This window comes from Thalassophryne amazonica, chromosome 10 (genome assembly GCF_902500255.1).
Source record: "Thalassophryne amazonica chromosome 10, fThaAma1.1, whole genome shotgun sequence".
NCBI classification, from domain to species: Eukaryota; Metazoa; Chordata; class Actinopteri; order Batrachoidiformes; family Batrachoididae; genus Thalassophryne; species Thalassophryne amazonica.
In genome coordinates this window covers 17,811,505-17,836,614 of record NC_047112.1, presented here as the reverse complement: position 1 = coordinate 17,836,614, position 25,110 = coordinate 17,811,505, and the positions used below count along the sequence as shown (strand labels likewise).

Here is a 25,110-nt window from a genome sequence, read left to right as displayed (position 1 = left end):
CAAGGCAGTACATAAGAAGGCCCAAGGACTCCTCCAGCCGCTGCCGGTGCCTCATCGCCCCTGGTCCCACATCGGCCTGGATTTCGTCACGGGCCTCCCGCCGTCCCAGGGCAACACCACCATCTTCACGATAGTGGACCGATTCTCCAAGCTCCCAACAGCCCAGGAGACAGCAGACCTCCTGGTCCACCACGTCGTCCGTCTGCATGGGATACCCTCCGACATCGTCTCTGATCGTGGTCCCCAGTTCTCCTCACACGTCTGGAGGAGCTTCTGCAGGGAACTGGGGGCCACCGTGAGCCTCTCGTCCGGGTACCATCCACAGACGAACGGACAGGCAGAGCGGGCCAACCAGGACTTGGAACAGACCCTCCGCTGCGTCACATCCGCGCACCCGACAGCCTGGAGTAACCATCTGGCCTGGATCGAGTATGCGCATAACAGCCAGGTGTCTTCTGCCACCGGCCTCTCCCCATTTGAGGTGTGTTTGGGGTATCAGCCCCCGTTGTTTCCCGTGGTGGAGGGAGAGGTCGGTGTGCCCTCGGTCCAGGCCCACCTGCGGAAGTGCCGTCGGGTGTGGCGCTCCGCCCGTTCTGCCTTGTTGAAGGCCCGGACGAGGGCGAAGACCCATGCAGACCGCCGGCGATCCCCGGCCCCTGCTTACCAGCCCGGGCAGGAGGTGTGGCTTTCCACGAAGGACATCCCCCTCCAGGTGGACTCCCCAAAACTTCAGGACAGGTACATTGGCCCCTTCAGGATCCTCAAAGTCCTCAGTCCTGCCGCAGTGAAGCTCCAACTCCCGGCTTCACTGCGGATCCATCCGGTTTTCCACGTGTCCCGCATCAAACCTCACCACACCTCACCCCTCTGTGCTCCCGGACCGGCGCCGCCTCCTGCTCGGATCATCGACGGGGAGCCGGCTTGGACGGTGCGCCGGCTCCTGGACGTCCGTCGGATGGGTCGGGGGTTCCAGTACTTGGTGGACTGGGAGGGGTATGGACCCGAAGAACGCTCCTGGGTGAAGAGGAGCTTCATCCTGGATCCGGCCCTCCTGGCCGACTTCTACCGCCGACACCCCGACAAACCTGGTCGGGCGCCAGGAGGCGCCCGTTGAGGGGGGGGTCCTGTTGTGTGGGCCGCCAGAAGAGGAGGTACTGCTGGCCCACCACCAGAGGGTGCCCTGCCTGAAGTGCGGGCTTCAGGCACGAGAGGGCGCTGCCGCCATGGACACAGCCGGGGGTGACAGCTGTCGCTCATTACCTCTTGACAGCTGTCACCCATCTACTCAACATCATCTCACTCCATAAAGACCAGACGTCATCTCCACCTCGTTGCCGAGATATCATACTTCATAGGAGGTAATACTCTCAGCCTTTTTGTGAGATTTGTAACTCTGTTATTGTGAGAATTTGCAGGAGAACCGGTCGTTTGTGAGGAGGCTGTGCAAGACAGCGCTCCTTTTCAGCTGAGACCGCTGCAACATATTGAATGAGAGGTGGAGGTGGCATTCCCACCGTTGTTGTTACTGGGTGTACACACACCCACACTTGACTGTCTTTGTTCTTCACCAGCAGTACCAGATCCGACAGTCGGGGACGGTGATCACCTGGGAATTCGGGACTTGGCGGCTCCAGTATTCACCAGGTTCTGGGGCGGCGGAAATCGTGTGGTTCCGGCTCTTCTCAGGACAGACGTCTTCTATCCTCGAGCCTGCCCACACGTCACCTCTGTGTATTGACTGTTATGATATTCTGTGATTGTCTGTATGTTCATTGTGCACATTCACAACATTAAATTGTTACTTTTTGGCTCATCTATTGACCGTTCATTTGCGCCCCCTGTTGTGGGTCCGTGTCACTACACTTTCCCAACATTTGTAGCCTCAACAGCAGATGCTACTATTATTGTGAACACCCCCTTTTCTACTTTTTTACTAATAGCCCAATTTCATAGCCTTAAGAGTGTGCATATCATGAATGCTTGGTCTTGTTGGATTTGTGAGAATATACTGAATCTACTGGTACGTTGTTTCCCATGTAAAAAAGTAAGTCCCTTCGGCTGCTCCCTTGTTTGCACTCGGGGTCGCCACAGCAAATCCAAGGTGGATCTGCATGTTGAATTGGCACAAGTTTTACGCCGGATGCCCTTCCTGACGCAACTCCACATTACATGGAGAAATGTGGCAGGGGTGGGATTTGAACCTGGAGCCTTCTGAACTGAAACCAAGCGCATTAACCACTTGGCCTGTTTCCCATGTAATAATAAGAAATATACTCAAAACCTGGATTAATCTTTTTAGTCACATAGCACTACTATTATTCTGAACACTACTGTACCTCAAGCGACTGTCACTGAGAGTCACTTGAGGTATGCTAAAGCACATTTGGACAAGCCAGCTTCATTTTGGAATAAGGTGTTGTGGACTGATGAAACTAAATTTGAGTTATTTGGACATAACAAGGGGCGGTGTGCATGGATGAAAAAGAACACAGCATTCCAAGCAAACGCTTGCTACCTACAGTAACATTTGGAGGTGGTTCCATCATGCTGTGGGGCTGTGTGGCCAGTGCAGGTACTGGGAATCTTGTTAAAGTTGAGGGTCACATGGAGTCCAGTCAATATCAGCAGATTTTTGAGAACAATGTTCATGAATCAGTGACAAAGTTGAAGTTGCGCCGGGGCTGGATCTTTCAACAAGACAACGACCCTAAACAAGTACAATGTTCTGGAATGGCCATTTCAGTCCCCAGACCTGAGTATTATTGAAAATCTGTGGTGTGATTTTAAGCAGGCTGTCCATGCTCAGAAACCAACAAACCTGAGATGTTTTGTAAAGAAGAATGTTCGACAATACCTTCAATCAGAATCCAGACTCTCATTGGAAGCTATAGGAAGCGTTTAGAGGCTGTTATTTCTGCAAAAGGAGGATCTAAATATTGATGTATTTATTCTGTTGGGGTGCCCAAATTTATGCACCTGCCTAATTTTGTTTAAAGAATTATTGCACACTTTCTCTGAATTCTATAATCTTCATTCACTTCTCAAATATCACTGTGTTTGTGTGCTATATGATATATTTAACTGAAATTGCTGATCCAGACAACCAATGATTTATAAAGGAAAATCATGGAAATCATCAGGGGTGCCCAAACTTTTACATACAACTGTATAAACATGACTTTTAAAGCTTGGTTTTAAAGACAAGTCAGGGGATGGATACGAGAACATTTCCAAGTCATTGGAAATTTCTTGGAGTTCAGAAATATTTACTGCATGATTTGTTGGGTGTCATTAGATATAAGCAGAAGTCCTATACAGGTCCTGGGGCCTCTTGGTGTTGGTCCTTATCTCCAAATTCTGCAGAGTGAAGCACGTATGTCTGCGAGTCTCTCTGGATGGGATGCCAATCCAACACAGGTTACATCCCCAGTCAAGGCTTGTACCCATTTATGGTGGCAGTGTTGCTAATTTATTGACTTGGTCTCCAGACTTAATGGTATTTTGACCACCACTGCCAACTACAAATCTGGCCTAGCAACTAGAAACAAATGGAAAGGCAGCCTAATTTCAGTTTCTGACTAATTATTTCATTGGTGCCTTAAAGCTTGTATGTTGTGCAAATAAATTGTTACCAAAATCTATTAATCTTCTGGCCAGTAGTTCCTGAGATATGGCACAACTTCAACCAAAACGCTCATAGGTTAGACGTACTGTCAAAATATGGTGCAGTGTGCCTAATTTATGTATTTTGGTTTGGTCGGTTAGGTTGGTGAGTTTGTTGGTCCATAGCACGTGCCAAACTGTCTTTTGGTCTCTGTAGGTGTCTGCAAGAAGATGCAGGAGAAGTGGCCTTTGTCAAGCACACAACTGTCCCGGAGATCACTAATGGTAATGAATCAGTTGGACTAGTAATCATTACTTGGGTGTTACGGTAGTTCATACCTGATAACACCAGCTAATAACTAGCTGTTCGATCTTCAGGTCATGGTCCCTCCTGGGCACACAACCTGAATTCATCAGACTACGAGCTGCTGTGTCGGGATGGATCCAGAGCTCCTGTCACTGACTGGGCCCGATGCCATCTGGTCCGCGTGCCATCTCGTGGCATTGTGGTCCACAATGACATCACTTCCTCAGTGGTGTATAACATGCTGACTGAGGCGTTGGTACGTCCAAACATCTCATAAAGTTAAACATGGAGACTTTCATCTGACTTTCGTATTTGTTCTTCCAATCACGTCAGATTGTTTATGTTTGTCTGTGGACTGGAAGTAACAGGCAACTTCACATATACTTTTTATGGGTAGGTTTTGTCACTAGTAAAAGTTTTTAGAAAGATCAGAATCTGTCCATGATATAAGTTCTGGAAAATTATTCACTCCCATTGAGTTAGTGCTAGTGCCATGACATTGCTTTCCACTAGGAGACACTGTTGCACAGCTGATGAAGGAATGAGAACATAAATGCTTTGATTACAGTGAAACAGCAAGGTAGAGCTTGATGCCTCATTTTCACATGTTTATATAATGTCTGCATAGGCAATACGCCATCTAGTGTTCAATGCAAAGAAATTCTTCATGGAGACCACAGCTGCTACGAAAAGCTAATTTTGTCTATTTTTCTTCATGTCGTTGTGTGGAGTAATGCCAAATGCCAAATAAACAGAAAAACAAGGGATGACAATCTTGTTGTAATACTGCAAAAACAGAACTTGTTCACAATTGTAACTTGTGCTTTTCGGGAGAAATTCTGGCCTTTTATAGATCCTTCTGGCAAACTTTCATGTTTTAAAATATGAAACATTCATAAATGCCCCTTTTTTTTTTTTTTTTACTGAATTTTGTGTTTCAAACAGGAAGTGTACCAGAAGCCCTGAAATGCTCACATTGCCCACTAGGTGGCGACAAAAGCTGCTCAAATGTGCAGCAAGGTCTTGACCGTTCATTCAGTTGAGAAATTAACTTTTGCTGAAAATAAGATCGACTTCAAGTTGTGTCCCTTGTATTTGCAATGTTTAAAATTTTCACTTACACTATTTGACCATCAATGGTCAAGCAACTTTATTGAGACACAGCGTGTAATGTCTCCAAAACCCACTACGAAATTGAAACTTTCGTTTGGTACTCGAGCCAAATTCTGGACCAGTGTCACCAACCGAATGGTCCCCCCCTAAAAATCGATCCGCCCTGCCTTCATTGCGCATGCGTCATTTCTGTTTGTCAGCCGCGGTTCAGGGATTATCACCTCGTTTCTGCTTCAAACTGCACTCCAGTCATCATCTATCTCAGTGGCAGATATCTGAAGCTTTTGTACAACAATCATTTCCACATAAATTCAGCATTATTTCATAATAAAAGACAGGGGAAGTGATCAGAGTGCTGCAGCCAGACAAGCTGTTAGCTGGTAGGTGCTGCGTTCACTGCGTCTGCGTCATTTCAAAGCGTCAGTAGGGACTCTCCAATTATCGCCTCGTCTCTGCTTAAAACTGCCTCGTTTCTGCTTAAAACTGACTTTAGAATGATTTAAGAGGTTTTACCTTGTTGGTTAATAATCACATTATTCCCTTTGATTGCTTTTGGTGTAGAAAGTCAGTCTCAGATGTGCTGCTGTGGTCCCAAATCACGCATGCGCAGTGAAGGCAGGGCGGACCAATTTGTAGGGGGGGACTGTTAAAAACCAAACAAACAAAAAACTACAACAACAAAGGAGGAGCTTTGCACATATGTTTGGCATCACAGAAGTGTCCATGGAAAAGAAACAGTTTAAACAGATTAGACAGCTGTCAGCAATACGTATGTACACAGAGGTATATGGAAATGAGGCGTCACTCATTTTAAAATGTCTTTAAAATACTCCAGTTTTTGTTAACATTTAAGCACGACAATGACATATTTGTCCTAATTGGGTGTAACGTCTGTCTGCAGAAAAACAATGTCTTCAATATGTTTTCCTCAACGTTATATGGAGGAGGAACTGTGCTCTTCTCCGATTCTTCCACCATGTTTCTGAGGGCGGAGTCAGAGGACCCCAAGACATGGATGGGTCCACTCTACTATAACGTTCTGAGCGCTATGGACTGTAAACCTCAAGGTGAGGTGTGGGGGTATATTCCTATATGACCTGCACTGTTTGTGTTGTGTGTGTGTGCGTGTGTGTGTGTGAATGTGTGTCTTCCTGTGTGTATTTTAGACATCCCAACCATGCTGCGGTGGTGCGTGTTGTCATTTGGCGAGCAGCAGAAGTGCGCCGACATGGCTGTGTCCTTCAGCTCTAGACAACTGACTCCAGAGATCCAGTGTGTCTACGGAGAATCTGTGACTGACTGTACGAAGAAAATCCAGGTACACAAGCAAAAATAAATAAATAAATAAATAAAAACTTCCAAAAGTCCAAAATGACCCATCTGACAATTATTATTCTACAGTCAGGCCCATAAGTATTTGGGTGCTGACATATTTTCTGTACACCACCCCAGTGGAGTTAAAATCAAGCAATATGTGCTAATTCAAGGGGTTTAACAATTTTTTATATACGAGGGCTGTCCGTAAAGTATAGGTCCTTTTTATTTTTTTCTAAAACTATATGGATTTCATTCATATGTTTTTACGTCAGACATGCTTGAACCCTCGTGCGCATGCGTGAGTTTTTCCACGCCTGTCGGTGACGTCATTCGCCTGTGAGCACTCCTTGTGGGAGGAGTCGTCCAGCCCCTCGTCGGAATTCCTTTGTCTGAGAAGTTGCTGAGAGACTGGCGCTTTGTTTGATCAAAATTTTTTCTAAACCTGTGAGACACATCGAAGTGGACACGGTTCAAAAAATTAAGCTGGTTTTCAGTGAAAATTTTAACAGCTGATGAGAGATTTTGAGGTGATTCTGTCGCTTTAAGGACTTTTCACGGTGCGAGACGTCGCTCAGCGCTCTCAGGCAGCGTCATCAGCCTGTTTCAAGCTTAAAACCTCCACATTTCAGGCTTTATTGATCCAGGACGTCGTGAGAGAACAGAGAAGTTTCAGAAGAAGTCGGTTTCAGCATTTTATCCGGATATTCCACTGTTAAAGGAGATTTTTTTAATGAAAGACGTGCAGGCGGATTGCAGCGTCGGCTCGCAGCCGCCGCGACGCTCCGCCACAGGAAAAACACCTCTGTTGGAAGCCTTGAGGACAAGTTGGAACATCTCCAGCTGATAAACAATTTCTCATATACTCACTCCACTGAAAGCCATCAAAAGCCGCCTGGATTTTACAAATGGTTATCAACATGGAGGTGTTTTTCCTGTGCCGCCACGCCGCGTCGGCTGCGTCCCGATGCGCGGACCCGTCCGCACGTCTTTCATTAAAAAAATCTCCTTTAACAGTGGAATATCCGGATAAAATGCTGAAACCGACTTCTTCTGAAACTTCTCTGTTCTCTCACGACGTCCTGGATCAATAGAGCCTGAAATGTGGAGGTTTTAAGCTTGAAACAGGCTGATGACGCCGCCTGAGAGCGCTGAGCGACGTCACGCACCGTGAAAAGTCCTTAAAGCGACAGAATCACCTCAAAATCTCTCATCAGCTGTTAAAATTTTCACTGAAAACCAGCTTAATTTTTCGAACCGTGTCCACTTCGATGTGTCTCACAGGTTTAGAAAAAATTTTGATCAAACAAAGCGCCAGTCTCTCAGCAACTTCTCAGACAAAGGAATTCCGACGAGGGGCTGGACGACTCCTCCCACAAGGAGTGCTCACAGGCGAATGACGTCACCGACAGGCGTGGAAAAACTCACGCATGCGCGCGAGGGTGCAAGCATGTCTGACGTAAAAACATATGAATGAAATCCATATAGTTTTTGAAAAAAATAAAAAGGACCTATACTTTACGGACAGCCCTCGTACATACAGTCCCACCATTTTCAGAGCCCATAAGTAACTGGACAAACTAAATATCATTTTTACAGCCAGGTTTCATTAGTCAAGTCAGGGGGTGGATACATCAACATTTAGAGTAAGTAGTTATAATTTGAAGGGCATAGAAGTCTTTAAAAAAACCAAGATTCAGAACCAAGATAAAGGAACGGAGTATTGCAGTGAATGGTGTAAAATTATGGAACAACCTCAACAAAGAAATCAAAGAATCAAGGTCGCTTAAATTATTTTAAAAACGTATTAAACTTGATGTATTTCATAAGTATGAAACTATGAAATAAGTCAGTGGGCTGTGACAAAGCCAAAAATGTAATCTGTTAATAATGTTTAGAATGTTTGAAGTTTAAAATGTAATCTATTAGGGATGTAGTCTTTTAAATAATGGTTAAAATTAGGAAAGAAGTCGGTGGCATGTGACAAAGTCATAGAAATGTAATGATGTCGATTGATGATGCTTTGCAAGATTGTATTGTAAAAAAGGGGCAGAATATATGACTTGTTCTTCCAAACTGCTCCTTTTCGTTCAATGGTTTGTAATGTTTTGTTAATTTTGCTTTTCTGTTTTTCTTTTAAATGAATGAAATAAATCCTCAATAAAATAATAACATTTCACTGAATATGTCTTGGACTTCTTTTCCATCAATTGTTAAGAAATACAAATAGTATAGGACATGTGCGGAGTGGAAAGAGATGAAGCAATAAATTCTCCATTGGTTCTGAGGACCACTGGTGTCACTTTTTTCCCATGGTCATGTCCCAATCCAAGGCCAGTACCAATTTACAGCTGGGTGGCCTTGGACAATGCAGATGGAGTGTCTTGTGGAAGTACAGAGACGAGCAGTGTTGGTACGAAACCTCCAATCCCACTGAGCTACCTGCTCTGTTGTCTGGAGCAAGTATTTTTCAAAAGTCGAGTGACTGTGCAAGAAGACAAAGACAGCAGAAAAACCCTGACAAGTCTAGATCTCAATCTAGACTTGTCTCTCTCTCTCTCTCTCTCTCTCTCTCTCTCTCTCTCTCTCTCTGTGCCTCAGATAAAGAGATAAAACAGCTAAAATTTGTACGATACATATTTTCGCCAACCACAGCCACGGAAGCCTGTAACTCCTTCAAAGTTATTTGCATGTTTTGGTGGCTTCCCTCGCTCATTTACAGCTTTTGAGAACTGCCTAATTCAGGCAGATTTGATGGATGTGAATAAAGTTTAAGACATATTCAGTGACTTGGAAATGTTCATGCGTCTATCCATCCTCTGACTTGTATAAAAACAAAATAAAATACCCCAACTGTCTGTAAAAGTGATCATTTGTATTAAAGATAATCCTTATAATTTATGGGGTCTGAAAATAGAAGGATTGCGTGTACAAATTGCTGTAATTCCCAAATGGTCAATGCTGTATTTATTTGTACATGCAATAAATCTACACAATGAGCACATGTTGATTGTTTCACTTCAGCTCCAGGGTGGTGGTGTGCAGAGGCAAAATTAACACACAAAAAAACAGTGCCATCCAAATACCTTTGGACCCAACTGTGTAGTACCTTGACCTTTCTGCTGAAGTCAGAAATTCTGCTCTGTTCTTGTCACTTTTGTTCGTGCAGAATAAGGAAGCTGATGCCATCACTCTGGATGGAGGTTATATTTACATGGCAGGTAAAGATTACGGTTTGGTTCCGGCCACTGGAGAGAGCTACACAGGTAAAAAACAAACAACAACAAACAACCACACACAAACACTTAAATCAATAAATATTTATAATAAATAATAAGTTGTGTGTTTTGGTTCCGCAGACGTCAGTTTATTATTTTGCTCTTCTTCTTCCCCAGCTGACAGTGTTGGGTCCATCTACTATGCTGTTGCTGTGGTGAAAAAGAGCAGCTATGACATCCGCTACCTTGAGGACCTGCGCGGACGTCGCTCTTGCCACACTGGATATGGTCGCACGGCTGGGTGGAACATTCCCGTATCGACCCTGATAGAAAGAGGACTCATTGCCCCCGAGGGGTGTCAAATACCCGGAGGTCAGCCGCAGTCATGTGCCCATGTGGGCGGAGCCAGTCACACTCACTCATTGGTGAAACAATCAGTTATACTCTCAGACCGTCTCAAGCTTCTTCAATTTTTCTTCAGTAATTATCGGTCAAACCTTGACTGAGCTGAGTAACTTTGCTGAAAAACCAGGGGATGGAACCAATGTCCCCGGCAGAGTCTTATTTAAAATTCCAATGTGATCAGGAGGGTTGGGATCATACAACGCATATCACAATGCTTGGCTGCTGAGTCAGTACGTATCACAATACTAGAATACTGCAAGTACCGGGTACTGCAAGTTGATAATAGAATATATGGTGATTTTTGTAATTCAATTTGAATTTTGTCATTTCATTTTTATGTTTCTTGTCTTCTTCTCTCCATCTCCATTTTCTTCTTTGTCTTCTTCTCTTTCTTCTTTTCTCATCCCTGTTCTTCTCTAGTTTTATTCTTTTATTCATTTTTTATCCTTGTCTCCTTTTGTCTGTTTCTTCTTTCCTCCTTCTTCTACTCTCATTTTCTTCTTCCTTTCTCTTCTTCTTATCTTCTTTTCTTTTTCTCTTCTTCTTTTCTCCTTTTCTTCCTCTTCTTCTCTCCTCCTTTTCTCATTCTTCTTCCTTTCTCTTCTTCTTCATCTTCTTCTTTTTTCTCTTCTTCTTTTCTCCTTTTCTTCCTCTTCTTCACTCCTCCTTTTTGTTGTGTGGGCCGCTGAAGAGGAGGTACTGCTGGCCCACCACCACCAGAGGGCGCCCTGCCTGGAGTGCGGGCTCCAGGCACCAGAGGGCGCTGCCGCCTTACGAGAGCAGTCAGGGTGACAGCTGTCACCCATTACTGGACACAGCTGACTCCACTCAGCACGGAGGTATATCATCAGGACGGCGTCTCCACCTCAGTGCCGAGATATCGCCTTAAGATTGAGGTAACGTTCTCTGCACGCATATTCTGCATAACCAGATAAAACTTGTTAAACCTTTTCAGGACAGCTGACTACTGAAAGCTAAATTACTTGGATAAGTACTCACCTTCCTGCTGTATAGTGACAAGAGGTGGAGGCGGCTTCTCCCCTCTCCGTTTACTGGGTGCTGTCGCATCCACACCTGTGTGTTTGTTGCTCTCTCCCGCCAGCAGTACCGGATCCGACGAGCGGAGGCAGTGGCCACCTGGGAATTCGGGACTTGGCGGTTCCAGTACTCCCAGGGTTCGGTGGCGGAGGAGATCTGGGTGGTTCCGGTTCGACTGGGACGGACGTCTCCTACCTTCGAGCCTGCCCACACGACACCAGCGGATTTCGACCTAAACCCCAAATTATTGATTGTTGTATTAGTTGTGCTCGTTTCACAACAGTAAAACTTGTTATTCACCTTTCTCCATTGTCCGTTCATTACGCCCCCTGTTGTGGGTCCGTGTACCTACACTTTCACAACACTTTTCTCATTTTCTTCATTTTCTCCTTTTCTTCTTCCTCATCTTCTCTCCTCTCATTCTCTGTTTTCTTCTTCTACTTTGTCTTCTCTTTCTTCCTTTTGCCTTTTTTCAAGGCGCTTCACACAGGTAAGGTCTAACCTTACCAACCCTCAGAGCAACAGTGGTAAGGAAAAACTCCCTCTGAGGAAGAAACCTCAAGCAGACCAGACTCAAAGGGGTGACCCTCTGCTTGGGTCATGCTACAAACATAAATTACAGAAATAATTCACAGAACAATTCACGACGAATATACAAGAATTGCTGTTGGTGCACAGGACGGGAGGATCGCCAACACAAATACAACTCCCATCTCTGGATGGAGCTGCACCTTAAACAGAGAAAAAACTACTATAATACTATAATTTAAATACTATAATACTATAATACTATATAATACTATAATTAAAACTATAATTTGCCAGCATTAATCAACAAGAAAAACAGAAGAAATACTAAGGTGATCGCCGGCCACTAGCCCTAAGCTTCAGTAAAAGACCCAGAATTTAGGTGAAGTTGAGGCCGCGGCCTACTTCAATTACTAATAACATGAATTAAAAGAGTAAACAGCGTAAAACTAAACTGCACCAGTATGCTAGCCATATGAAAGGGAAAATAAGTGCATCTTAAGTCTGGACTTGAAAGTCTCCACAGAATCTGATTGTTTTATTGACACAGGGAGATCATTCCACAGAACAGGGGCATGATAAGCGAAAGCTCTGTGACCCGCAGACGTCTTATTCACCTTAGGGACACAAAGTAGTCCTGCACCCTGAGAATGTAAAGCCCGGGCCGGTACGTAAGGTTTAATTAGGTCAGCTAGGTAGGGAGGTGCCAGTCCATGAATAATTTTATAGGTTAGTAGCAGAACCTTAAAATCTGATCTCACTGGGACAGGAAGCCAGTGAAGAGATGGCAAAATGGGTGTAATGTGGTCAAACTTTATGCTTCGTTTCAAAAGTCTGGCTGCAGCATTCTGAACAAATTGGAGACCCCTAATGCTAGACTGTGGTAAACCAGAAAATAGAACATTGCAGTAGTCCAATCTAGAAGAGATGAACGCATGGATCAGGGTCTCAGCATCAGCCATAGACAGGATGGGACGAATCTTCGCTATATTTCGCAGGTGGAAGAAAGCACTCCTAGTAATATTTCTAATATGGAGACCAAAGGACAACGAAGGATCAAAAATGACCCCAACGTTCGTCACTTTGTCAGTGTGATGTATGACACACGAGCCTAGGCTGAGTGTTAACTGGTCAAATTGATGCCGATGTCTCACTGGACCAAGAACCATCATTTCAGTCTTTTCAGAGTTTAAAAGTAGGAAGTTTCTAGACACCCAACTTCTCACTGATGCAAGGCAATCTTCTAAGGATTTTATGTGAACGAGATTACCAGCAGTTATCGGCATATATAACTGAGTATCATCTGCATAGCAGTGAAAGGTAATCCCAAAATGCCGCAATATGTGCCCAAGGGGTGCTATATAAAGGGAGAAAAGCAGGCGGCCTAAGACAGCCCCCTGAGGAACCCCAAATTTCATGTCACTAAGGTTAGAGGTAGTGTTACTGTACAAAACACAGTGAGAACAACTGGTCAAGTATGATGTCAGCCATGCAAGGGCACTCCCAGTAATCCCAAAATGGTTTTCCAGCCTATCAAGTAGAATATGATGATCCACTGTATCAAATGCAGCACTGAGATCTAACAGCAACAGAACCGTAGTGGTGTCCGAATCCATTGTAAGCAGAAGATCATTCACCACTTTAGTGAGAGCCGTCTCTGTGGAATGATATTTTCTAAAAGCAGACTGCAGCGGCTCAAAGAGATTATTCTCATTAAGATAGTCTACAAGCTGCCGTGACACCACTTTTTCCAGAATTTTAGAGCAAAATGATAGATTTGATATCGGCCGATAATTTTTCAATACACTAGGGTCAAGATTAGGTTTCTTAAGTAATGGTTTAATCACTGCATATTTGAAATGTTTAGGAACAGATCCAGAAGTTAAAGAAAGATTAATAATTTCCAGCACAATCAGCCCAAGAGTGGGCCACAGGTCCTTAAACAGTTTTGTTGGTATAGGAACAAATAAACAGGTTGTGCTTTTTGTTGACATTACGAGTTTTGTCAGCATGTCTAAAAAGATACCATCAAATTCTGTAAATCTAGGTAATACCTCAGTAGTGGCGCCCACCTCAATAGCAGGGTGTAGTGGCTGGGTTAAGGCATGCTGGGATATGTTCAACCTAATGTTATCTATTTTCTTCTCAAAGTAATCCAGGAAATCTTGTGCTGTAAAAGGAGAGCGAACTACAGGTGGTTGTCCATGAATATGTGTTGCCACCGTGTTGAACAAGAACTTTGAGTTATTCTTGTTTTTGTTGATCAAATCAGAGTAATAGGTCCGCTTTGTAGCCAATAGTGCATGCTTATAGTCTAAGAGAGCATCACGCCACGCAAGGTGGAATACTTCTAATTTTGAACGACGCCATTTCCATTCTAGACCTCTTGCTTTATGCTTGAGGTCACGCAGGTAATCATTGAACCAAGGTGACTGCGATTTCAGGGAGCGCGTTTCAACACAGGTGGTGCAATCATGTCGAGTGTCGTTTTGAGCACCGAGTTTAAACTATTCACAAGTCTGTCTACTGACTGGGTATTTGTCAAAAGTGAGGCTAAGACATCAGGCAATCTAGCTTCTAGTTCAGTCTTAGTTGAGGAGTTGATGCATCGCCATAATCATAAATAAGGTTGTTGTTCCACTAAACACGGCAGTGAAACTGAAAAGTTAATAAGTGAGTGATCAGACACCACTGATGTAAGAGGCATGATGTCAATATTCGTGACAGCAATACCACGTGCGAGAACCAGATCCAGGGTATTTCCACTAATGTTCCTCTTCTTCTTCTTTTCTTCTTCTGTTTAGTCATTGGTGTTTGCCATTCCAGTTTGTTGTATTACCATCTGTTTGGCTGTGGAACTTCAATGTGGATACAGATGTTTAAAAAAACACCAAACTTCATATTCTTTCTGATAACTCTGCTGTTTTCAAATACAAGCTATTTCCACACTAAAGATTTTACAAGTGAAAAACCAAGTAAATCCTCTAATGTTGACCTGGTACGCCCTCTCTCTAACTTTCTATCAAGTAACTCTCAGAATAGGTCTACGATACATTTCACCATCTGCTAAAGTGGTACTACAGTCCCATTGAATTTCCATTTCCCATGGTGCTTAGCTGTTGCAGGGTTCTTTGAAGACAGCTGTGTACCTGGCGCCAATCAAGCCGGGTTTCCCGGAAACCTGTGTGGTCTGTGTGTGGGAGACAGTTCTGGAAATAACAAATGTGAGAAAGGAAAGGACCTGTTCGACGGATACGACGGTGCCTTCAGGTGCAAAAAAACAAACAAAAAACAAACAAAATAACTGGTACTTCAGTGTTCATGACTATCAGAACCAGTTCTGAGTTGTCTCACTCTATCCGTCTGTCTGTTCAGGTGTTTGGCAACAGGAAAAGGAGATGTAGCTTTCGTCAAACACTCAACTGTCTTCCAAAACACTGATGGTGAGACGGGAAACTCCTCATTTGTCTCTCCTACACTCTTGCATCTCCATTGATGCACCAAACCACCTGTTTTTTTGTTGTTGTTGTTTTTGTTCTTTTGGTTTAGGGAACTCGAGTGAATCATGGGCAGTGGGTCTCCAGTCCAAGGATTTCCAGTTGCTCTGTCTTCAAAGCAGCAAAGCCGAAGTCACACAGTACAAAGACTGTCACCTGGCGCGAGTCCCTTCCCACGCTGTCATGGTACGACCCGACACCAACATCCACGCCATCTACGGACTCCTGCACCGTGCACAGGTACGGAGCATGCACAAACTCTGCTACGCAACAACATGGCACATGAGAATATATTTCTTGTCAAATGTGTGTTTACTGTTGTGTTGTACTGCAGCTGACCAAGGGCAGCTGGTCACTAGTTGGCGCTAAAACACCACCCCCTCAAAATATTGAGAAAAGAAATGAAAGTGCCTGTCAGTGTCTGTATCCCTGTAAATGTGTTCCAACACTTCATTTCAGTGTTTTTATTTCATTTAATTTCATTACAGTTAATGAGAGTAATATTAACAAGTAATACATGGAAGTCTATGGAAGGCTGTAAACTTTTCACAGTCATGTGACTTGAGGCTGAGTTTTAATTTGAGGATCAGTGACGTAGCTCTGATTTTCATTTCCCCTGCGTAATCCAGCCTTCCTCACTAAGAAAACACTTGTAAAAGTGAGAAAGCACTTGTAAGACTGTAGCTCAATTCAAAATATAAAATTGACAAGTTTCCTACATTTATCAAAGATTCAGATCTGCATTCAAAGCAAATGTCAAATTTACAGTTGAAATATATTGGTGCTGTTTGTCTTTGAGCAGCCTCATGGTTTTTTTCTTCAGGGTCACCACAGAAGAACCAACACAAAATGGGATTTGGCACAAGTTTTACGCCACATGCCCTTCTTGACGCAGCTCCAGTTTTGCTGGGAGAAACATGCACAGCTTCCTGGTCTTCCAATGAGGTCTCCCATCCGAGTACTAACCAGGACAGACCCTGCTTAGTTTATGCGGTCTGATAGGATCAGGCTGACACAAAGTAGAGTGGCTGTGCAAGCAAAAATAGACCTAAAAACAATAAAACAATCACCAAAATGCTTTTTCCCCCCTAAATGAACAGCAATAGATAAATTCTCTGTATTACACTCAACAACAATAAAACGCAACACTTTTGGTTTTGCGCCCATTTTATATGAGATGAACTCAAAGATCTAAAACTTTTTCCACATACACAATATCACAATTTCCCTCAAATATTGTTCACAAACCAGTCTAAATCTGTGATAGTGAGCACTTCTCCTTTGCTGAAGATAATCCATCCCACCTCACAGGTGTGCCATACCAAGATGCTGATTAGACACCATGATTAGTGCACAGGTGTGCCTTAGGACTGCCCACAATAAAAGGCCACTCTGAAAGGTGCAGTTTGTTTTATTGGGGGGGTTACCAGTCAGTATCTGGTGTGACCACCATTTGCCTCATGCAGTGCAACACATCTCCTTCGCATAGAGTTGATCAGGGTTGTCAATTGTGGCCTGTGGAATGTTGGTCCACTCCTCTTCAATGGCTGTGCGAAGTTGCTGGATATTGGCAGGAACTGGTACACGCTGTCGTATACGCCGGTCCAGAGCATCCCAAACATGCTCAATGGGTGACATGTCCGGTGAGTATGCCGGCCATGCAAGAACTGGGACATTTTCAGCTTCCAAGAATTGTGTACAGATCCTTGCAACATGGGGCTGTGCATTATCCTGCTGCAACATGAGGTGATGTTCTTGGATATATGGCACAACAATGGGCCTCAGGATCTCGTCACGGTATCTCTGTGCATTCAAAATGCCATCAATAAAATGCACCTGTGTTCTTCGTCCATAACAGACGCCTGCCCATACCATAACCCCACCGCCACCATGGGCCACTCGATCCACTCACCCACACGACGCCACACACGCTGTCTGCCATCTGCCCTGGACAGTGTGAACCGGGATTCATCCGTGAAGAGAACACCTCTCCAACGTGCCAAACGCCAGCAAATGTGAGCATTTGCCCACTCAAGTCGGTTACGACGACGAACTGGAGTCAGGTCGAGACCCCGATGAGGACGACGAGCATGCAGATGAGCTTCCCTGAGACGGTTTCTGACAGTTTGTGCAGAAATTCTTTGGTTATGCAAACCGATTGTTTCAGCAGCTGTCCGAGTGGCTGGTAGACGATCTTGGAGGTGAACATGCTGGATGTGGAGGTCCTGGGCTGGTGTGGTTACACGTGGTCTGCAGTTGTGAGGCTGGTTGGATGTACTACCAAATTCTCTGAAACGCCTTTGGAGACAGCTTATGGTAGAGAAATGAACATTCAATACACGAGCAACAGCTCTGGTTGACATTCCTGCTGTCAGCATGCCAATTGCACGCTCCCTCAAATCTTGCGACATCTGTGGCATTGTGCTGTGTGATAAAACTGCACCTTTCAGAGTGGCCTTTTATTGTGGGCAGTCTAAGGCACACCTGTGCACTAACCATGGTGTCTAATCAGCATCTTGATATGGCACACCTGTGAGGTGGGATGGATTATCTCAGCAAAGGAGAAGTGCTCACTATCACAGATTAGACTGGTTTGTGAACAATATTTGAGGGAAATGGTGATATTGTGTATGTGGAAAAAGTTTTAGATCTTTGAGTTCATCTCATACAAAATGGGAGCAAAACCAAAAGTGTTGCGTTTATATTTTTGTTGAGTGTATGAACATCAGGCACTCAGACTGAACTCTCTTTGCCTGATGTGTATGTAACCATAAGCTTCAGCCCAAAGTGGAGCAAACTTTTCTTTTATAAATGACAACTCAGCTCACCAGAACCACCACAGGTTGGCCCTATGAACCTTCTCAGTCGGTTCATTGGTTAACTGGACCTGCTTGCTCAGGTGGTGGTGGATAAGGTCTAGACCTTTCTCATGTATTGCACTTTGAGGTGACTTATGTTATGATTTGATGCTGCATAAATAAATGGCATTGGACAGGTTCAGTTCATCTGAAGAGTTGTGGCCAACCCGCGCTGTTGGAAAGGTCCTTATTGTAGGTCCAGTTGGTGAGCATACGTTTTGCCACAGCTGCCACTTCACAGACCTACTTTGGTTCCCAAATGTCAATTGTTGCCAAGTATTGTTTTTGGGAACAGAAAACTATTTTGACTGGTCACAAAGAAACCTAAATGAATGCCTCATAGTCACACACTCACACATCATATGGTGCTCATCTGGTTACGGGGAGCAACTGTGGATTACAGACCTTGCTCAAGAGTGCTTTAGTGATTTCATGGTATTCCTGTCTGACCTGCTGCTCTGACCTAGAGGACATCACCATGGCAATCTAATCTAATCCACTGATTATAAAGTATCATGTTTTTCCTCTGTCTCTGTCTCTGTAGACATTTTTTGGCAGTGATATGGGTACAGATTTTAAGATGTTTGACTCACAAAACTATGAGGGGACAGATCTGATTTTCAAAGACTCCACCATTCGCCTCAAGGCTGTTGGAGACAGGAAGGCGTACCAGGAGTGGCTGGGTCAGGAATACATGGAATCATTGGTTAACATGGAATGTAACTCCTCCACAGCAGGTACGAACAGACACCAGGATGTAATCAGTTATGTTACTACTGAGCTGAAATTTAATTTCAAAGTACTGCATTTTCCAGAGTATAAGTTTTTTTGTAACTAGTTTGGGAGTTTGTGCAACTTATACGCTGGTACAATTATTATTATTATTATTATTATTATTAATAATAATAATAATTATTATTTATTTATAATTAATAATCAAAGCACTAAACAAAATAAACTCCAAAAATAAAATAATAAATTACAATAATAAATGATACATAACAGCAATACACAAAAATCCCAAATTATACAGTTGATAAAACAGAAAATAGGTACGAGTTGTACTCTAGTGTGATTTATACTGCAGAAAATACAGTAGCTGGAGTTCAACTGTATTAAAACACACCCCAAATTATTACATCTAAATTAAACTACAGATGCATAGACTTCTCTGGATATACAACGTTCTGTTGAGACCCTTCACTTTGATATCACTTCCGCCATCATCATATCCGCCATCATTACAAACAAATAAGGTGTATAGTCAACATGGCAAAGACTGTATTTACTACTATAAGCAACAGGTGTGTCGTCACAACAGTTTGTGCTCAAGGTTCCTGAAAGGGAGCAGTATCGCCATCTGGTGGACATTTACCATTAATGCAGGTACATGGAATTTCACCAAGAGCTCTGGCTTTGAAGTGTTTGTCAGCTGCAGATAGTAGAGGCCTGAATAAGCATGTATCAGTGGGTTGGCTTGCTACTCAGTCTCTGAAGCGATTTCAGCACAGACATTGAGTGCTTGGTCTCATATTATTTCTTTTCTCTGCATCATTAGTGCAGAAGGTGTTGATGCACCGATAACATGACTTCATGTTCAGGTTTCTGTTAGAATCTTTGGAACGCTCTACCAGCAGGCAAAGCTGAAAGAAACACAAAACTGCTGAAGGAGCATGTGTTTGTATCATCTCTCAGATGGAATTTGGTGCCACCATTTTATATTAATGAATAATATGCAACAAAGAACATGATGATGGTGAAAAATACCCTCATTTTAGTGTCAAAACTTTGACAATTTGAGCTTCCCAGCCAACTGCTTCACCAGAAGCTTCATTACTTCAAGCCTCGTAACAGCTCAGTATTTACAGACAAATAATGTGCAGCAGAAAGCTATAATATAACAACCTCAAGGCCATGTAGCAGAGTTTGTGGACATGTAATGGCAAACAATATTGTTATTATTGACAGTTTTGAGTATAATTGTTCAAGCCCTGTTGTCAGTAGACATGTATACCAGCTTATGCTAATCCTGTGTGGACATTGCTTGTTCGTTCCACTCGTTCTGCTTATTGCTTGTAGTTCAACGAGTGTAATTTTGAAAAGTGAGGGTCACACTGTGGTGAGATGTTTTATGATAGACATATCACTATCGATGTCACATAAAGTGAATGAACAACTTTTTAACTGCTGAGTGTAATTGCAAAACCATTCCAGTGTAGGTGAGAAGAATCCTTTGCTCACATTAGGTAAAAAATCATTCAGATGCATTAAGTTTGAAGGCAGAACATTTAAACCTTGAATAAAGGACACAATGGGACATCTTTAGTACGTAAATTTACCCCGGGGCTTAATTTTAAGAGACGTTCCATAAAGTTCATCAATGTCCAACTATAGAAGGATCTTGGCCAATGCTATTTTAGCTCCCACAGTTTATTATAGTTCAGTCTTTCTCAGAGTGGTCTACAGACCACTGGTCATCCATGAGCGACCCCTAGTGGTCAGTGAGTATATTGGTAAAATATCATTTTAAATGAATATCCTATGCTAACTGAAAAATGTTTCTCAAGCCGTTTAAAAACAACACTAACGTCTAATAGATTGTAGCATATATGTATTATTTTCACTAATAATGCAGCTCGTATGGAAATTATTATTGTTTTTGTATATTTGAGGAGCTATGTGGTCTGCAAGATTTTTTAAATTGGTCCTTGGTCTGCAAAAGTTTGAGAAATGCTGCAGTTAAAAGTAAATAATTATATGAGCTGATAAAAAATACTTTATTTTGGGTAATGAATAAAAATTGCAGCCCGTTTTCAAAGACAAATCATTGCGGCCGCGTCTGTATATTGTATTATTTATTTACAGCTTTTCTAATATTTCACACTTTCTGTTCCAGTGATGTCGTCTGTGTGGCTGCTTCTGGTTGCGCTGCTGAGCTCCATGTTGGTCAACCTCTGCATTTAGAAGACGACGAGTCACAGCCGACCAACCTTTCTTTAAAATCCAAAACACCCGCATTTATCTCTTCTATCACTTGTGATTACTTTCAACACTTGTTCAGTGTAATCTTCATAGTTTAGCCTTACAAATCAGCTGAACTGATAACATTCTGTTGTCCTGGAAGACCGCCTTCAATGCCTGACAGATCTACCTGATTGTATGTTCTTTGGACAAACCAATTGTTGGACATCCGGTGGATTTCCAAGGTCCTAATCATGAACCTGTATTGAGACAATCCGTCTTTGCTGTGGCACAGATTGATGCTTTGCTTGCAGGTTTAAAGGACTTTGAGCCCACATCAGTCAGGTGATGACGACACAGGGAGTTGCTGCAGCTTTGTTTACTGAGAGTGAGCTGCCATATCAGCGCATATGCTGCCACCTGTTACATTTGTTCAGCAGGGGCATGTGTCTCCAAAGGAAAAACAAAACACACAAAAAAAAAACAGCCCCAGTGAGATTCTCTCATAAAAACACTGGAATCCAAAGAAGAAAACCTTTAATACTGCATTCCATTTTATCTGCTGCAGCAGACCTCAGATCAGCTGTTTCGTCTTGACAGTGAGTCTGACCTACAGGCCAAATGCCATCAGGTTTGGCCTGTACATAAAGCTGTACGGCCTTTGATTTTTTTGTTTTGAGTTATAAAAAGGGTTTTCTTTGGCACCACTATAATTTTATTCCTTAGCATTTAAATGAGAGATTCATAATATGATATTGCCAATATGATCAAAACTCACATGGTCTGACTCTGGAAACGATTTAGAATTTGGACCCCTGATGGGTCAAAATTGAAGCAATCAGATGCCATTACCTACCTTTGATAGCGACATCATAGATCACGTGGGTAGATTATGTGGGCTAAGAAATAAAGGGCTACTTCCATTCGGCGTAAAGAAAGACAGCACGATGTCAGACGGCTGCTCGCGCAAACAAAGTAAACCACGATGGCAGAATACACTCTGAAACATCTTATTTCTGTGTAAATCGAATATGTTTCTCATATTTTGTAAAAATTAGTGAGGACACTTCCAAATCTAAAAACACTGTTTGTGAAATCAGATAACACCTCTGAAGTGATTTACAAGACGTCTTATGAAGGTTAGGGTGCACGACCCGGGAACGCCCCTCAAGCAAGAGGATCGGGTCAAAGGTCATCTCAAAACGTCTCTCATGCACACGCACTTCCTCCTGCAGTTCATCTGCATGATGGCGTTAGAGAAAAAAGAAAATGGAATTCCCTTCAGATAAATCTGTTCTCTTCATTAAAATGAGGTGTAATATTGCAACATGCTACAAAAATAAGCCGATATTGCAATGATTGGATTTCAGTAGAAACTAATTTTTGTCCAAATTTGAAGGGCCGTATAACTTTAAGGGGGCTTATGGTTAGGGAAGAGTAGGGTTAGAAATAGCAAAATTAAAAACAAAACAAAAAAAGTGTCAAAATATTAAACACCCAATAACCTGCTAAACTGGGTCACGTGACAACATTGTGCTCATCCAATCACAGCGCGTTCCGGACAAATAGCCAACGCAAATCCTCTTCCGGTTACGGAAGAATATCCACTGCCTAAACGAAAGTAGCATTTCTGCTATAACAGTCCAAGTCGCAAAAAATAACCATAAAAAAAAACCAAACAAACAAAAATTAGAACCTAGCTCATCATATCTACTGATGCGCAGTGCCGTTTTCTGTTTAAAATTTTGACTTGTGAATTTTTTGAAATTTATTATTATATGATGTTCAGACACCATATCAGTGTATATGTGCTGACTCATGCTGTCACAAAACACTTTCGCTTCCTCCTCATGAGAGATTTATTTCTTTTAGAAATGTCAGATGTAACTAATATTTAGTTGCCAGGCCAGTGCGTCTGCATCAATATTTCTCATATCATGAAGCTGTCAACTTCAAGTATTTTCAGTTCTTGTAAAATAAACTTACATGATGCATCTCAAACTCTGTGGAGATATTTCTTAGGATTATTTTTAATCCTGTGCTTTTAAAACATCTAATGTTTTTATATTATTTTAGTCATATCACTGATTGTAAGCTGTCATCCAGAAGTCATCGCAATTCCTTGCATTGGGAATAGCGTAGAGTCTCGTTCAGCAAATATGTAGGTGAGCAGGTGAGTGAGGCCTCCCACCTTTTGTAATCAATAACTCATCAGTAAATGCTGTCACCTTATAACTCATCAGTTTGACAGAGCACATAGTGATGCTGAAGTGTTTAATGCACCAGATTAATCAAAAAAGCAACTTCGGTTTTACCTATATAATCTCACATAGACGTGTCTGCCACCTGCTGGACAGTTCATGTGGATTGGGGAAAATCAGAAGTAGTTGTGGTTGAATTTAAATGTAATTTCTCCGTCTGCCACCTATTAACAGTGAAGCTCCACCCATCAGTGCCATTAGGGCAGCGCAGTCTCGTTTGGGACGGGCGCTAAAGGGGTATGACGCATATGATGTAATAACGTGGTAACAAACCACCACATTTTCAATGGGTTTTTGGGTAAATTACATGCAAACAAAATGAAGATGCAAAGAAAAAGTGACGATGTGGTGGGAAAGTGCACATGTGTTACGGTTTATGATCCAGAGCACAAATATGTCAAGGCAGTTTTGCAGGCGAGAGAATGCAGCTACTCTGGTTAGCTGTGTAGGTTATCATTTACCAACACGACATCTTCCACGCCTTTTCTTCTCCACCGGGAACCGGAAAAAAAAGACTTTTCTTGACTGCTTTGGTGATTGCAGCCGAAAACAAAACCATCCACCATTTATCCGTGTGAAGTTATGTTGTATACAGTAGAGTTTAGAATAATAGTAGTGCTATGTGACTAAAAAGATTAATCCAGGTTTTGAGTATATTTCTTATTGTTACATGGGAAACAAGGTACCAGTAGATTCAATAGATTCTCACAAATCCAACAAGACCAAGCATTCATGATATGCACACACTTAAGGCCATGAAATTGGACTATTAGTAAAAAAAAAAAAAAGTAGAAAAGGGGGTGTTCACAATAGTGTGGCATTCAGTCAGTGAGTTCGTCAATTTTGTGGAACAAACAGGTGTGAATCAGGTGTCCCCTATTTAAGGATGAAGCCAGCACCTGTTGAACATGCTTTTCTCTTTGAAAGCCTGAGGAAAATGGGACGTTCAAGACATTGTTCAGAAGAACAGCGTAGTTTGATTAAAAAGTTGATTGGAGAGGGGAAAACTTATACGCAGGTGCAAAAAATTGATATAAAATGAATGATTGAATAAAATGATCTCCAATGCTTTAAAATGGACAAAACAAAAAACAACAAAAAAAGAGATGCGTGTGTTAGAGATTTTGTATACATGTTATCACTGTTAAACGTTTGTACATTTGCCTTCTTTCTCATGAGAACGGTGTTGTGCTGTTTTGCACTTCACCCTGAGAACGTACGTGTTATTCAACCTTGTTTAGCTTTGTCTTCTTTCTCATGAGAACGGAGATGTGCTGTTTTGCACCTGTCTTAATGCAATCCTGAGAATTCAATTTTGTTTTGACGTTTGTGATGTGGTGTTTAGTGTGAAGGAGTGTGGAAGACAGGACACTTCAGGCAGATGCAGAACAGCTGATACCTGCAACAGACGAACGAGATGTGCTGACCTGAAGTGTTCTTCCTTACAGCTGCACTTATTGACGTATGCGTTTATGTTATGGGAAGAAACTTGTCTTGCGTCATTACCCCCACCCTTAGGACAAGTTTCTTGTTTATGTGATGAGGGCGTCTCTTAATAAAAAGAGCGGAAAAGCAGGCCAGACTTTAGTGTAGCCTTGGTGTACAGCCTGGCCGCACTCCGCGCGTAATATTTGATTTTCTGTCTCACTGGTGTTTCTTGACTCTGTTTGTCTTGTTAAAGGTTTTAAAAATGTTTGGAGGAGAAAATAGAAACATTGACTGGGGGCTACGTCCGGGATCTCAACAACACCGGAGGTGTCCAGCGGAGGTCGTCAAGTCCAGACGTAAATCCTTGGCCAAGGTCTGATCGATCGATTGATCGTGTCTGCAATTGTCGACCACCGTTGGCATCGTCTGGTTGACGAGATTTTCCCGAAGAAGACAGACAGGAAGTCGAGTCAGTGAGTAAAGTTTCTTTGTAAACAGTACTGAGTGAGTGGTGATCAGATCACATAAAACAGTTAAATTCCGCAAGCGATGATACAGAATCGTCTGTTAATGCAAAGC

The 25,110-nt window shown here is 42.7% G+C and overlaps 1 protein-coding gene across 1 annotated transcript in view; it reads left to right on the top strand.

Moving 5' to 3' along the window:
• Positions 1-21,300, top strand: part of meltf (melanotransferrin) — a 37,336-nt gene extending 16,036 nt beyond the window's left edge. The window contains exons 6-16 of the mRNA XM_034179495.1: positions 3,821-3,888; positions 3,982-4,166; positions 5,925-6,090; positions 6,190-6,341; positions 9,507-9,603; positions 9,733-9,927; positions 14,643-14,796; positions 14,902-14,969; positions 15,076-15,263; positions 18,426-18,618; positions 20,778-21,300. Of these exons, the coding sequence (XP_034035386.1) occupies positions 3,821-3,888; positions 3,982-4,166; positions 5,925-6,090; positions 6,190-6,341; positions 9,507-9,603; positions 9,733-9,927; positions 14,643-14,796; positions 14,902-14,969; positions 15,076-15,263; positions 18,426-18,618; positions 20,778-20,845 (1,534 nt within the window). The 3' untranslated portion in view covers positions 20,846-21,300. The remainder of the gene's footprint in view (positions 1-3,820; positions 3,889-3,981; positions 4,167-5,924; positions 6,091-6,189; positions 6,342-9,506; positions 9,604-9,732; positions 9,928-14,642; positions 14,797-14,901; positions 14,970-15,075; positions 15,264-18,425; positions 18,619-20,777) is intronic.
• The last annotated feature ends 3,810 nt before the right edge of the window (positions 21,301-25,110 follow it).